Raw genomic sequence first — 16126 nt, forward strand, 5'->3', positions numbered from 1 at the left:
AAAATTCACTGTTTGCTTCAGATCAGAATGTATACCCCAGGACAGAAACACAGGGAGGAACTCATCTAAGGGGATTTTTATTCTTTTGGAAAATTTAAAACAAAACAACAAATAAGGGGTTGTCTGCTGCATTGACCATTGCAAACCCTCATTGTTATGGATTTTTTTCTGTTCTTTTTTAATTTGTTCATTTCAGCCACATCTCTAAACTTGTTATTATAATCGCATCTACATCATAAGAGGTTGGGAGTTGTTCCAGTGTCTTGCCCTTACAGTGTTGTAGAAACGAAGACACTGATAAGCTGTGATTTCATATTACCTGACTGAGTTATCTCAATCGCCATAAAAGGCACTCTGCAGTAATTCTAATAGACTCTTAAATCAATTTTCTTTTTCTTTCCTTTTTTTTAAAATGGGGGTGCTGACAGTGACTCAGCTATCTGAAGTTTGGCAAGCACTGGTCTTTAGGGTATCAGATTTCATGTGCCTGATCTGAAGCATTTTACTGTCCATTTGGGGGGTCACTATCAACCCCCCCTTTTGGTGCTTAAACACAGAGTTGCTTTGTATAAAGGTAAAGGGACCCCTGACCATTAGGTCCAATCGTGGCCAACTGGGGTTGCGGCGCTCATCTTGCTTTATTGGCCGAGGGAGCCGGCGTACAGCGTCTGGGTCATGACTAAGCCGCTTCTGGCAAACCAGAGAAGCGCACGGAAATGCTGTTTACCTTCCCGCTGCAGTGGTACCTATTTATCTACTTGCACTTTGAGGTGCTTTCGAACTGCTAGGTTGGCAGGAGCCGGGACCAAGCAACAGGAGCTCACCCCATTGCGGGGATTTGAACCGCCAACCTTCTGATCAGCAAGCCCCTAGGCTCTGTGGTTTAACCCACAGCGCCACCCCCATTCATAAATGTAGAAAATATAACTTCAGGATTTTTCTTGGATGGGATGGGATTGTGGGATTGAAGTGGCAGCGGGCCCATGTTACAAATTTCTACTGGACACCCCCCCGCCGCAACAATTGCCGCCAACTTTCAAGACGTTCTGCTGTTGCTCCCTGCTTGCCTTCAGTTCCACTGCTCAGTGAGACTTAAGGAAGCATCCTTCCATGCTTCTGAACAAGCACATGGGGATGTTGCAAGCCAAGGAGGATCAAGTGTGTGGCTGTGTTACGGTGACACCTGTCATGCTGTCGCTGTGTGTGCTGTCACCTGTCTGTTACTGGTGCCGACGTACCTGTAAGGTGTGTGGATGCCCACGGAGTAGCTGCGACCCAAAACAAGCCTTAATGCTCTTCCTGTTTAAGCAGTGCAGCAATTTAATATAGGAGCAGAATAGCGAAAGGGAAACTGCTCTGATAATCGGCTCTGAAATTGGGTCCTAGCTCTCTTTCATCTGTTAACCAGCTTCCTAGACATTTGCAAAATGTCTTTTTCATAATATCTACAGTGGCTATAGGGTGTTCGTTTTGCCTTGTTTTTGTTTGCGTCCGCAAAAATGTGTTGCTTCTTTGTCTTTGCCGAGCTGGGTGCGTTGAGAAAAATAATAGTAATAGTAATTGGCTCTCTCTTTTGGAAACTGGAACAGCTTCTTCCTTTGGTTGCGATTGCTGTTGTTTTTGTTGGTTTCCACGGCAACCGTCTCCATTCAAGGCAATAAGCCACACACATGGTTTCCCTGGAAACATGCTAGCATGCTTCGAAAACAGGCCTGGAGTAAATACATTCCATATTCAGGGTCTTGGCGTTTTTATGGCTGTGCCGTTTGTGGATCACCGCAGGGCACAACCAAAAGGCTTGTTTGTTTTCATTTTGTGGTCCACTTCGTCATTAGCCTTTTGAGAAACAGAAGGCATAACTACTACTACTTCTTTTTGCCTTTCTGACACTGATTTGTTTGTGTTTCCCCCTCCCCTCAATTTCAGTCCTTCTCAGTTACCTGGATTTTTCTTTGGGTCAGAAATTTAACAGATGCTCACTATAGGTTGGGACGTGGGTGGCGCTGTGGGTTAAACCACATAGCCTAGGACTTGCCGATCGGAAGGTCGGCAGTTCAAATCCCCACAATGGGGTGAGCTCCCGTTTCTCAGTCCTTGCTCCTGCCAACCTAGCAGTTCAAAAGCACGGCAAAGTGCAAGTAGATAAATAGGTACCACTCTGGCGGGAAGGTAAACGGCGTTTCTGTGCGCTGCTCTGGTTTGCCAGAAGCGGCTTAGTCATGCTAGCCACATGACCCGGAAGCTGTACACCAGCTCCCTCAGCCAATAAAGCGAGATGAGCACCGCAACCCCAGAGTCAGTCACGACTGGACCTAATGGTCAGGGGTCCCTTTACCTTTACAGTATAGGCAAAGACAGTTGAGCCACCAGCCATTTCACAAACACGCATACACTGATAACTTGTATGGAATGCAAAGGGAAAGGAGTTCAGTCTCTGGGATTCAGTGGCTGTGCTTGTGTAAGGTTGGAGGCGCTGGGTTGTGTTGACTTGATGAAAATGTGCATTTTCAGCATTAAGGAAGGGAAATGGGATTATTAATTCATCTGGTAGCTTTATATCTGTTTTTGGCTAGAGTCTTCAAAGTAGCTAACAACTTGGATAAAGCACAATAGCATACTCTTCAACATTTCTCTGAAAATAGGGACGTCCTATATAATATAATAATTTTATTATTTATACCCCGCCCATCTGACTGGGTTGCCCCAGCCACTCTGGGCGGCTTCCAACATATATAAATACATACAGTAATAAAACATTTAAAAACTTCCCTGTACAAGGCTGCCTTCGGATGTCTTCTAAAAGTTGCATAGCTACTTATCTCCTTGGCTTGGTGGTCACATAACTCCACACCCTTCAACATTTCTCTAAAGAAAATAATAATAATATAATAATAATTTATTATTTGTACCCCGCCCATCTGGCTGAGTTTCCCTAGCCACTCTGAGCGGCTTCCATAGAAACCAAAAATACACTAAAATATCACACATTAAAAACTTCCCTGAACAGGGCTGCCTTAAGATGTCTTCTGAATGTCAGGTAGTTGTTTATCGCTTTGACATCTGATGGGAGAGCGTTCCACAGGGCGGGCACCACTATTGAGAAGGCCCTCTGCCTGGTTCCCTGTAGCTTTGCTTCTCGCAATGAGGGAACCACCAGAAGGCCCTCTGTGCTGGACCTCAGTGTCCGGGCAGAATGAGGGGGGTGGAGACGCTCCTTCAGTTATACTGGGCCGAGGCCGTTTAGGGCTTTAAAGGTCAACACCAGCACTTTGAATTGTGCTCGGAAACGTACTGGGAGCCAATGTAGGTCTTTCAAGACCGGTGTTATGTGGTCTCAGCGGCCGCCCCCAGTCACCAGTCTAGCTGCCGCATTCTGGATTAGTTGTAGTTTCCGAGTCACCTTCAAAGGTAGCCCCACGTAGAGCGCATTGCAGTAGTCCAAGCGTCCACAGACAGCTTTCTGGGTCATGTGGCCAGCAGGACTAAACCGCTTCTGGTGCAATGGAACACCATGACGGAAACCAGAGAGGACCGTTACGAGTGCCAGAGCACACAGAAACACTGTTTACCTCCCTACCCCAGCGGTACCTATTTATCTATTTGCATTGGTGTGCTTTTGAACTGCTAGGTTGGCAGGAGCTGGGACAGAGGAAAGGGAGCTCACCCTGTTGTGGGGATTTGAACTGCCAACCTTCTGATTGGCAAGCCTAAGAGGCTCAGTGGTTTAGACCACAGCGCCATCTGTGTAGATGGCTCTGTGGCACCACATTGGCCACTCTTGATAATACTTTTACAGAAGTTGTGTGCCACCCGCACTCTCGGCAAGATTCCAGGCAGTTCCAGGCATCCCCCCCCCCCCGGGGTTTGTGCTCTGTTGGAGAATTGAAGACTGTGGCAGCTTTAAGAAAAATGATTGATTCACATATTTACACTTTCAGCCTGCATGGAGGGAGTCCAGATCTTACAGCATGTTCATTTCAAGCAGGGCTTGTTCCCCAAAGCTGTGCAGAACTCAAGGGCATCTCTCCTAGACGGCCTACAGCCAGAGTGCCAAAGATGGACCTCCCCCCTTCCTCTTCCCAGCACACCTTGCTGAAGACACTCTTTATTTCACACCCCAGTTATCCTGGCAACCTTCTGTCTTCCCAGGCACAAGATTCCTCTTAGACGCACCATCAACACTTTTTGTCTTGGTAATGCCAGTATCCCAGGTGAGGCTCTGGCTTGGCAGGGAAATCTAACCTGTATTTTTTCCACTGGCCTGCAGTCCCTCCCACCCTCAATACTGCAAATAATCAAAATCCCACCATTTATTAACATCTTGGGTTTAGTGGGGTCTCCCCATCTATAGCAATGCCATTGGTAAAAGTAATCTCTTTCAGTCAGTTCAGAATTTTAACTCAAACCTCAGGGCAGTCCAACTTTTCATACCAAGTGGACCTCAAGAGTACTTTGATATGGAACCTGCAGGCTGCACAGTGCAGGGGTGGGAAGCAAGGCCAAAATGAGAAACACATTGCAACCCTCACACTGCCTTCCCCAAGCCAGGTAAGCGAGGTGCTGGGAGCCAGTGTGGTGTAGTGGTTAAGAGCAGTAGTCTTGTGATCTGGTGAACCGGGTTCGCGTCTCCGCTCCTCCACATACAGTGGCTGGGTGACCTTGGGCCAGTCACACTTCTCTGAAGTCTCTCAGCCTCACTCACCTCACAGAGTGTTTGTTGAGGGGGAGGAAGGGAAAGGAGAATGTTAGCTGCTTTGAGACTCCTTAGGGTAGTGATAAAGTGGGATAACAAATCCAAACTTTTCTTCTTCTTCTTCTTCTTTGGGAAGGAGGAACAAGGCTCTGGCAGGGTCCTAGAGTGCTCCCACCTCCCACCCAAAGCCTAGCCCCTCACTCACCTAGCTTTGGGAAGGTAGTGTGAGGGCTGAGGGGGACAGGGGCATAGCAAGGGGGGTGTGGTAGTTGCGGACCACCCTGGGTGTCCCCACCGAGGAGTGTGTGTGACACTCACCGTGGGGCTTGCAGCATTCCCAAGCCACGCGTCTCTCCTGGTGGCTTGAGCGCCCGCAGGCTCCACACTGCCCCAAACAGTCCGCCTGTTGCCTCCCTCTCAGCTGTAGGGTAGCTGAGTGGGAGGAGGCAGGCAGACTCAGAGGCCCCACAGAGCGTCCTGCCCCAATTCACCCCATCCTGCAGGCGGCTGGCCCCGCCCCTAGGCACAGGGAACGCGCGCCACCCCAGGCACCCAATCGGCTTGCTCCATTGCTGGTGGGGGATTCCTCAAATCTTGCTGAGGGCTGCCAAAAAGGCCCGTGGCCCTCAGTCCACACATTGGAGCACCCTACTCTAGCTCCTGAGTTAAGAGCTGCATATAGTAGTTGGGATTCTTGCCCCCTCTACCAGTCTGTTTCTTTGTCCTCAGACACACTTTATTTTTTTTTACCTGCCAAGCTATCTGCTCTCCAAACATAGCATCTCTCTCTCTCCTTTCATGCTGGAGATGTCTGAGAAAAACCCATTCTCGTCTCTTTGACTCTTCTTAAGATTATGTGCCTGTGTTCTCATTCTCTTTGGCACTTCCTCAAGTGCCGTCATGTATCATCCAGAAACACAAGATAACACGCACAGCCTTCTGGGGTTCTATTTGCTGGGGAGTTGGCAGATTTATGGGGCTGTCTTTTTTGCTATCCGTCAGAGCCCATGCCAAACATACTGTGACAGGCCTAGGTGTACCACCGCCAAGAACTCTCCGATACCATGCACCTTGGGCGATGAATACACTTCCAGTGGAATCAGTTATTTCAAAATCCTTCATGGGGCCAAAGGACCTGAAGATATTTCATTGGCAGCGCAAGTTGAACACTGCTGCGTTAAAATCTCAGTGACAGGTTTGGCTTCTGTAAATAACTGGTGAACGCTAGGGATATCCATGCACAGTTCTGAGTCATGACCTCAGGGGGGAAAGACATAGCTGATGTTTAGGAAGAGGTTGTAGTAGCACATGGTCAGTGGCCCAATCTAGTTTTAGAGACAGTCCTGACGGTCAAGTGATGCCACATAAGGGTGTTTCTTGACAGCAGTTTTCTTCAGTAATTGTAGTGCTTTTCTCAGGCAAACAACACTCTGACAAAATGGCATACAGTGGTACCTCGGGTTAAGTACTTAATTCGTTCTGGAGGTCCGTACTTAACCTGAAGCTGTTCTTAACCTGAAGCACCACTTTAGCTAATGGGGACTCCTGCTGCGGCCGCTCTGCCGGAGCACGATTTCTGTTCTCATCCTGAAGCAAAGTTCTTAACCTGAAGCACTATTTCTGGGTTAGCGGAGTCTGTAACCTGAAGCATATGTAACCTGAAGCATATGTAACCCGAGGTACCACTGTATTAACATACTGCTCACCCACAAGCCAGACGGCAACTGTGCTTTCCTCCCAACCAACCACAGCACACACAAACTGATGGTCGCTATTACTTCAAACTTTCTAGCAGTGCATCAGGTTTAACCAATATGGTGTCCTCAGATGTTTTGGACTACAACTCCCATCAGCTCCAGCCATCCTAGCCAATGCTCGGGGATGGTGGGAGTGGCCCACATCTGAAGGGCTATCCCTACACTCCATGCTTTGGTGGGATTCCTTCCAATTTAGGGAGGTAAATCAAGGCATCAAGAAGCTGTAACATACCCTCCAACATTCCTCAGACGAAAATAGGGACGTTTCTCACTCCTCCTGCAACTGACCCTCCCCGACACCTCCCCATTTTTGTCGACCCACTGCTCCCACAGAGCCTTTCCTGTCAGAAGACGGGTGAGTGCCTTCAGTGGGACACAGCATATACACCCTCCACTGTCCTGAGAAAGCCCCTTGAACACAATTTTATTCTATTTTATTATTTGACAGATTTACAAAAAGAAGAACAGACACCAGTAATTTTTTTAAAAGAGTGAGATTAGGCACGGATACACAAAGCAATACACACACACACACACACACACACACACACACACACACACACACACACTATATTCCTTGCCTTCCCTTTCTTCTTGCACAGGGCAGCCTTGCCCCTCAGAGCCAGCACTTCCTGTGGGGCTCGGCCTCAAGGTGGCGGCCTCTCCTCCTGTTCACCCACTCTCCAGGAGCTGCTACGAGCTGCCTAAGAGAGGAGGCCAGAAGTGGCAGCCATGGAGAGGTAACAGGATCACAGCCTTTGCAGCCACCAGTGTCATCACTTAGGATAAGCACCAGCTCATGTGACTTTACACCACAGCGGGTGGCACTGTGGTCTAAACCACTGAGCCTCTTGGACTTGCCAATCAAAAGGTCAACTGTTCAAATCCCCGCGACAGAGTGAGTTCCCGTTGCTCTGTCCCAGCTCCTGCCAACCTAGCAGTTCGAAAGCACACTAGTGCAAGTAGATAAATAGGTACCGCTGCGGCGGGAAGGTAAACAGCATTTCCGTGCGCTCTGGTTTCCGTCACGGTGTTCCGTTGCACCAGAAACAGTTTAGTCCTGCTGACCACATAATCTGGAAAGCTGTCTGTGGACAAACGCCGGCTCCCTTGGCCTGAAAGCGAGATGAGCGCCGCAACCCCATAGCTGCCTTTGACTGGACTTAACCGTCCAGGGGTCCTTAACACTAGTTTCGCTGCCACTTATCTGGATGGCGCGGGTGCCGGGCAGTGAGCTTGAGGGTATACTGGCACACTGGTTGGAGCACCACATTGATGTTGCCAGTTTGCCCATGGACCTTGCATGCTGCACTGCACTGGCATGTAAGCAGCTGTGGTACCAGTGTCGGGAAGGCAGCTCTGCAGCACAGTCTCCACCATGCCTGTTGTTCCTGGGTATTGTGTTATGCTCTACCACAGGCAGGACTAGTGAGCAAGAACTCATGAGCTGAAGTCTGCTGATGCTGGATTTTGTCCATATGTAAAAGCCCTTGCACACAATTTGTTGTGGACTCAGTTCTGCTCATGTACCTAAGTGCAGAGGCTGGGAAAAGTGAGTGTAAAGGACAGCTGCAGATATTTGCATTGCTTTTCCCTGCTCACTTATTACTGTATATCAATTTTGCTGTAAAGGCAAATGCTGACCACTCCCAACAGTTTAGTTTACATAGGTTTTGGGGTTTTAAAACTGGATTTCTGTAATATTTTATTAGTACTGATGCCAACCAGCAGATGTCGCTCTTTACTGTGAGCAAACATCTTGAGAAAACTCTTCTCGACTTCAGATTCTAATATATTCCATTTTCCGAGGGGGGGGGGGAGATCCCCTTGCCAAGCATCTCAGTTACATCAAAAGGCCTTAACGATGGGGTAAAATGTTTGGCACTAATTCCTCCAGTAATTAGGTTAACGCCGTGATGCCTTTTAAAGAGACTTGGAGAATTACTTCATGTGTCAGTCAGTCTAAATCCAAAGTGATCGGCAGTTTATTTTAATTTTTTTGGATGTTAAATATTAATTTTTTAAGAAATCTCTGTCAAAGCAGGTCACTGCTAAGTGATCTTAATTGGTTGAGAATTGGGGGGGGGGCATTTGTGCGATTCTTATTCTGCATTCAAAGAAAGATCTTGCTCCCAACATCACTGAAGGTTTCGATCCCACCCTTCTCCCTCAAACCCTTTTTACACTCCTTTCTGACACTGTTAATTGGGACAATATTCTTGATCGAAGAACAGATGTTTGCACCTTGAGCATGAGGAAGCCCATGTGCCTATGCGCAGCAGGCTGACACCCCCTAGCAGGGGTTACTCAAACGGCAGGTCGTAGCACACAGGAAAAGCGGTTCTCGTGGAATCAGATACTTGCTTTCCTGCACAAAAAGGTTCAGAAGTCAAGACGCTCTCATGTCTTTTCCTTTCCATTTTCCTGCACGCAACCCAGTTCAGTCTGTGTCTTGAGAAGGACGTTATGGTAGGGTGGCACTGTGCTCTGCTTTATAGAGAGCAGTCCTCAGTTCGCAGGGATATCAGACGACAGTCCTCTATTTGAAAGGCTGCTCTGGTCCAAGTCTGGTTTAAAGATAAGAAGCCCAGACAACAGGTCACCTGATCACGTTTCTCCTTATTATAGCAAGATGTATTGCATTTCTTCTTATATCACAGCAATCTTTTTCTAAAGTTGTGCCTATACATCTGAATTAGCATGTGTAAATTTTATGCAAAACAGTACCTTTTTTGTGATGATGCATTTTCATTATTATTATTATTAATTACATTTGCATGCAGCCTCATAACATCTCTACAGAAGCTTACGATTAATAATTAAAAACAGCCCTCTGCAAATGGCAAAAATGAGGCATAAAACTAAGAATAAAAAAGCAACAAAAATACAGCAGAAAGATAAAACGTATTATGATTCCAAAGTTAGAACACAAATTTTGAAAGCAAGAGGTTTTTGGTTTTGGTTTTGTTTTAGTTTGGGCAAAGTCTAAGTAGTCATTCTAAGCTATGGAAAACTCCAAAACCCATTATTCACATTTGGCCAGATCTAAACCACTGAGCCTCTTGGGCTTGCCGATCAGAAGGTTGGCAGTTCGAATCCCCGCAACAGGGTGAGCTCCCGTTGTTTGGTCCTTGCTCCTGCCAACCTAGCAGTTCGAAAGCACATCAAAGTGCAAGTAGATAAATAGATACCGCTCCGGCGGGAAGGTAAACGGCGTTTCCGTGCGCTGTTCTGGTTCACCAGAAGTGCCTTAGTCATGCTGACTACATGACCCAGAAGCTGTACGCCAGCTCCCTCTGCCAATAAAGTGAGATGAGCACCGCAGCCCCAGAGTCGTCCGCAACTGGACCTAACAGTCAGGGGTACCTTTACCTTTACCTAAAGCTATGATCAATTTTGCACAGAACACAGGTGTAACCTCCACAGTCTCTACACACAGACCCTGCAGTCTAAATGATTGTGAAGGCAAGAGGGAAGAAGGAGAATAATGCGAAGATAAAATAATAGATGTGAGGAATGTGGCCTGGGGCGGATCCTGAAGGCCAGGTTGAAAGGCATGGAGGACTGTATTTGTTCCCCTGGCTTTGCAGATCCCTGTCCCTGTATGCAGTCTCAGCAGAGAGAATGAGAATGTAAACAGAAGGCAGAGGGAGAACTGGGATTCTTAAACTACCTGACATTTATTTTCCATAATAAATTGCACTTTTGCATGTCATGGTTCACCGATAGATGCATTTCTGTGCACACTTTACCCCAATATATGCATTTTTTGGGGTACACAACGCTTGGCTGGAGAAGTGCATTGCAAAATTGAGAAGAAATTGAAGGAATGCTGTGTTTTGACTCCTGTATTGTTTTGGGAAGGGTGAGTTTGTAAGGTTCTCCTTAAAAACTGCAACCTAAACAGAATTTCTCTCCCCCAACCGCAACCTTTAGCATAGACGACAACATTTTGTTGCAGCCACCCCACTTCTTGCTATACATTTTAATTGTCCCCGGAGTTGCCCATTCACCACTTGCCATTCCTTTTCTAGAGTCACTTTGCCTCAAAGATGGTCCCAGGTGCCTGTCGAGCTCTTGCCAAAAGGATCCGGAATGTGGTGGTGCTGCCGCCGAAGATGGCTGCGGCTGTCCGGACTCGCCAGGTGTCACCCCAGCCAAAAGGTGTGCCAAGCAACCCTACGACCCTTGCTCCTCCAGCCCGTGTCTTCACAACGCCACCTGCTCAAGCACTGCAGGGAACCTCAGCTTTACTTGCACCTGCCCTGCGGGGTACGCCGGACCTACCTGCGAAACCGCTGCCAGCACCTGCGGCTCGCATTTCTGCGGCCACGGAGGCACCTGCTTGGAGGAGCCCGGTGGCCCCGCTTGCCTCTGTGCAGAAGGGTACACAGGTCCATCCTGCGAAGCTGACATTGACGAATGCCTTTCCAGCCCTTGCCTCAACGGAGCAGTGTGCAGGGACCGGGTCCGTGGGTACGCCTGCTACTGTGTGCCAGGGTACCAAGGGAGGCACTGTAACCTGGAAGTGGATGAATGTGCTTCAGATCCTTGCCTGAATGGTGCCACATGCCTCAACCTGATAGGGAATTATGAGTGTGTTTGCCCTCTTGAGTACACAGGTAAGAGCTCATTCATTCATTCATTCATTCATTCATTATATTAGATTCATATACCACCCTTCAACATAAGATCCCAGGGCGGCTCACAAAATAAAATACAGGATAAAAACATGGATATTATTGTTGTTGTTGTTGTTGTTGTTGTTACTACTATTTATTTATTGAATTTATATACCACCTAATACCCAGGGGTCTCAGGGCAGTTCACAGAAAAAAATCATGATATAATAACCACAAAATACATAATAAAAATAAAAAACAACAACCCAATAGCCCCCCTCAGTTGATTGTAGAGCACTCAGAGATGGGTAGTGTTGAGGAGCTGCCTCTCCCTCTATCTCCATTGGAATCCTTCTCACAGAGCAGTTGTTGGTAGATCACTCTGTTTATGGGGGGGGCGGGGTTGGAAGATCTCTATACATTTGCAGAACCATAACACCCATCACAGTGGTTGGGTGTCACAGTGTACAATGTCCAATGAATGACAAACAAGATTACTGATTTCCTAATTAACGTGGCACCTCAAAGTCTTTTCTTTGGAAGTGCCTGAAAGCTGCTTCTGCAGAAACCTTGGCTGATCACACTCCTTAAAACCCTGATCTGCAGCTCCAAGAGTAATGTGCAGATTGAAATCTTTCAGATTTCAACCTTCTCTGGATTTTCTGCTGTATAGTTTGTACATGGTTCTTCTCACCATTCTTCTGTAGCATGGAATCCACTTCTGATGGCAGTCAGCAGGGGTGGTGAACCACTTTCTCTCCTGTGTGTTAAACCCATGTCAGTCATCGAGTAAGCACATACTTTCTTGTGCATCGTCAAAACAGCAAAACAATCACCCCCCCCCCACAGACATATCTAAAAGGCTGTAGAATATTAATTAGTCAAAGGCCTGGCTGAAGAGGAATGTTTTCACCTGGCGCCTAAAAATATGTGATGAAGGCACCAGGCAAGCCTCCCTGGGAAGAATATTCTACAAACAAGGGGCCACTGCAGAGAAGGCCCACCCTCCGGACTTTAAATGGAAGAGGCACATGAAGAAGGGCCTCAGATGATGAGCGCAGACTCCGGGTCAGTTTATATGGGGAAAGGCGGTCTTTGAGCTACTGCAGTCCTCAAAGGCTTTGTAGGTCAAGAACAGCATTTTGAATTAGGCCCAGAAACTAACTGGCAGCCAGTGCAGTGCAGCATTAGTGTGATATGCTCAAACTGTCTTGCTCAAATGAGCAACCTGGGTGGTGAATTCTGCACTAGCTCAAGCTTCTGATTCCTACTAATATAAACAGCAAGCTTTGCAAGCATAGATGCATTTTCCTGCCTGTGACCAGGTGGAACTCCCTTTTCTCGCCAAACCCAAGGCCGATTCAGGTGTGTGGTGTCGGGAGCAGGTCAGGAATAAGTTGCACGGTCCCAGCAAAGCTAACTCTTTATTCAAAGAAGCAGTCTTGAAAGACCTACACTGGCTCCCAGTACGTTTCCGAGCACAATTCAAAGTGTTGGTGCTGACCTTTAAAGCCCTAAACGGGCTTGGCCCAGTATACCTGAAGGAGCGTCTCCACCTCCATCGTTCTGCCCAGACACTGAGGTTCAGCTCCGAGAGCCTTCTGGCAGTTCCCTCACCATGAGAAGCAAAGTTACAGGGAACCAGGCAGAGGGCCTTCTCGGTAGTGGTACCTGCCTTGTGGAACGCCCTCCCTTCAGATGTCAAGGAAATAAACAACTATCTCACTTTTAGAAGACATCCAAAGGCAGCCTTGTTTAGGGAAGCTTTTAATGTTTAATAGGTTATTGTATTTTAGTGTTTTGTTGGAAGCCGCCCAGAGTGGCTGAGGGGACCCAGGCAGATGGGCGGGGTATAAATAATAATAATTATTATTATTATTATTATTATTATTATTATTATTAGAGGCCAGACCTAGTAAGAGCAGCAAGTCTTCCCAGTAGATCTTGCCCCAAGGCAGTTGTGAAGACTGAATGGAGGTCCTCACCTTCCCACAGCTAGCTAAGGCTCCTCCTCCCTCGGGTCCTTCCCAAGCAATCTGAGACTCTGATGCCTTGTCTGCCTTTGCTCCACTATCTTCATACCTCTTCTGGTGCTGAGAGACCAGAGGAGAGGGAAGCTGGTCGCAGAAGGAGATGGGGTGCCCCTGGCTTCTACGGTAGCCTGCCTGATCTCTGCCTCTTGGTGTCTTTGCCCCAGTTCCTATAACTAGCTTCATTTAGCACTATGCTGGAATTGTGCAGAGGCAGGAAAGTGTCTCTGCAGGGTGCATTCAATTTCCCTACTGTGTAAACAAGTCAGTTGCTCTCCCTACCCCCGAATCATATTTATTAAAAAGTAGCATTCCTATACTGCAGCTATTAAAGGGTAGCGTTTTCATTTTTTTAATACAACTCTTAAGTTGAAAAGGATGGTTAAGTGTGAATGCCTACAGCAGGAGCAGGAAACCTGCAGCCGTCTACATGTTCCTGGACTATGACTCCCATAATCCCTGACAATTAGCCATGCAGGCAGGGACCGCTGGGAGATGAGTTCAGCAGCTTCTTGGGGGGGAATCACATGTTTCCCAACCCTAGCCTACAGCTAACACACAAATGAAACTTGCAAGATTATATGTTCGAAAAACAGCAGAGGGAAAGGTAAAAGAATAGGAAAACAATTCATTCGGCATGCAAGCTTTTGCATTAGCTCAGATTTGATGCAACTCAAAAAGAGGAAATGGAAGAGAGCATAGCATGTAGCGCAAACTGCAGTCTGTTACAGGGCCAAACTACATGCTTTTTTAAAAAATGCATGCTTAAGCATCCCGTTTTTGTTTTGAAGGAGAAGCAGCTGCACAGTGCCCTGAACTGGATAGTGCTCCAAATTTAGGCTGGTGTTCCATGCAGTTCCCCACAGAACCCCATGCCCTGGCTCCTGTTTGCCCTCAAAGGCACTGTTTTGAACCCATGCTCTGCTGACTTCATGCCAGTGAGCGCTTCCTATATGCTGCTAAACCGTGCCTTTGCAGATCAATTGGCACCTGCCCAGACAATGCCTCCTGACCCCTAAAGCCTGTCTGTGGAGTAGTCATGTTCAGACAATTTCCTGTTCACCTTTGAGGTCTCGTTCCCATTCATCCACAGTCCATTCCTTTCTTTTCTATGGAGAGGGTTTATTGAGCAAGCCATGCAACATACTAGATTCTGTCTCTTTTTTTCCAAAAGCCCTTCTGTATCTTCCATAACTGTCAGTCATCTTTGCCTTCCCAGCTCTCCGTGCCCACTAAGTTGTTCTAGCGATCTTCTTGACCTACAGTATTGTATACAACTTACTCTCTCATATTCATGACTACCAGGGTCATTCTCAGCTGTGCTTCCTACTGCTCCTACATAATGTAGCCAGTAGCTTCATTATTCTGTTACAACCTCTGGACACGCAATTTCATTACATTACTGACTACCACGTAAAATTACCTCTAACCATTTAATTGGGAGACTGAGACTACTGTATGAAACTGAAATTCCAGGCTCTTGTTTCACAATAATCACAATAATTTTATTATTTATACTCTGCCCATCTGGCTGGGTTTCCCCGGCCACAATGCGCAACAGCTTTCCAAAGAATCTTATACTTTTGCACTGTCTTAAAAGTGAATGTTAATTTATCCAAACGTGGGTGTCTAATAACCCAGTTCTTTGAAAGCCCCCGAATTACCTCCTCATATATTTTGCATATATTTTGCAAACACAACCAATCCTTTGTGCATTTTAAAAATCGCTTTGGGTCCCTATTTCACCTGCCATACAAGCAGAACCAACTAATCATTATTGTATATTCTTGGCATTTGCATTGCATGCGAACTAAACTAGCAAACTCTCAAGTGGGGAAAGAAAGCGCAGCTGGAGGGCAGTGCAATATGTTCTCGGTAATCCCGTTTTCACGGAGCGGATTTCTCGGGCATTCAAAATCTCCCCATGAAATTTCCTATAATACCCTTTAATATTGGACGTAGTCTATAACAGTCAGTTCCTGAGCTTTAGCCACCTTTACTTGAAGACAGAGAGAAAGCATCTGTTTGCCGTTTGATAGGACTCCTTTGTAAGTAAGTTCTGTTAAAATCAAAGAGACTGACTTCTAAGGCAGCAGTCCAAACCAAGATCCACCCAAATGAGCATGTTAGGGTCCATTGGAGCTCCATCTCAGCTGACCAATTCCTGGGACAGCAGAGCTACACTGAAGGAAGCCCCACATCCTGGCTCAATAGGATGTGGGTGGCGCTGTGGTCTAAACCACTGAGCATCTTGGGCTTGCTAATCAGAAATATGGCAGTACGAATCCCCGTGACAGAGTGAGCTCCTGTTGCTCTGTCCCAGCTCCTGCCAACCTAGCAGTTCAAAGAACACCAGTGCAAATAGATAAATAGGTACAGCTGCGGCGGGAAGCATTTCTGTGCACTCTGGTTTCTGTCACAGTGTTCCGTTGCACCAGAAGCGGTTTAGTCCTGCTGGCCACATGACCCGGAAAGCTATCTGTGGACAAACACTGGATCTCTCGGCCTGAAAGCAAGATGAGTGCTGCAACCCCATAGTCACCTTTGACTGGACTTAACCATCCAGAGCAGTGCAGGGAAATGCTGTTTACCTTCCTGCCGGAGCAGTACCTATTTATCTACTTGTACTGTGTGCTTTTGAACTGCTAGGTTGGCAGGAGCAGGGACTGACAATGGGAGCTCAGCCCGTCGCAGGATTTGAACCACTGACCTTCTGATCGGCAAGCCCTAGGCTCTGTGGTTTAACCCACAGTACCACCCACGTCCCTTAGCATAGAGTTAGCTATACTTATATTCAGTGAAATCAATAGGCTTAAATTCCTCAGCAGATTTTGATGTGGGCCAGTATGTCTCAAAGCAGAGCACTGCTAGGATATTTCCATTCTTGTTTCATTCAATAACATGACAGAAACTTGTCAGATTCTTTTGACGGTAACAATGTTTAAATGGCATTATACAGACTAAAAACACGGGACTGCAACCACTTGGAGTTTCTTATGAACAATTTGGCAGTGCCTTTTTTGA

The 16126-nt window shown here is 46.9% G+C and overlaps 1 protein-coding gene across 8 annotated transcripts in view; it reads left to right on the forward strand.

The window, feature by feature from the left end:
* Positions 1 to 16126, forward strand: part of CRB1 (crumbs cell polarity complex component 1) — a 146218-nt gene that overhangs the window by 32182 nt on the left and 97910 nt on the right. For all 8 annotated transcript variants that reach the window (XR_013392852.1, XM_077928368.1, XM_077928371.1 and 5 more), the window contains exon 2: positions 10485 to 11072. Coding sequence is in view for 7 of the 8 variants with exons in the window: in XM_077928368.1 (XP_077784494.1) it covers positions 10485 to 11072 (588 nt within the window). In the remaining variant the exon portion in view is untranslated. The remainder of the gene's footprint in view (positions 1 to 10484; positions 11073 to 16126) is intronic.

Source organism: Podarcis muralis, chromosome 5 (assembly GCF_964188315.1).
Source record: "Podarcis muralis chromosome 5, rPodMur119.hap1.1, whole genome shotgun sequence".
Lineage (NCBI taxonomy): Eukaryota > Metazoa > Chordata > Lepidosauria > Squamata > Lacertidae > Podarcis > Podarcis muralis.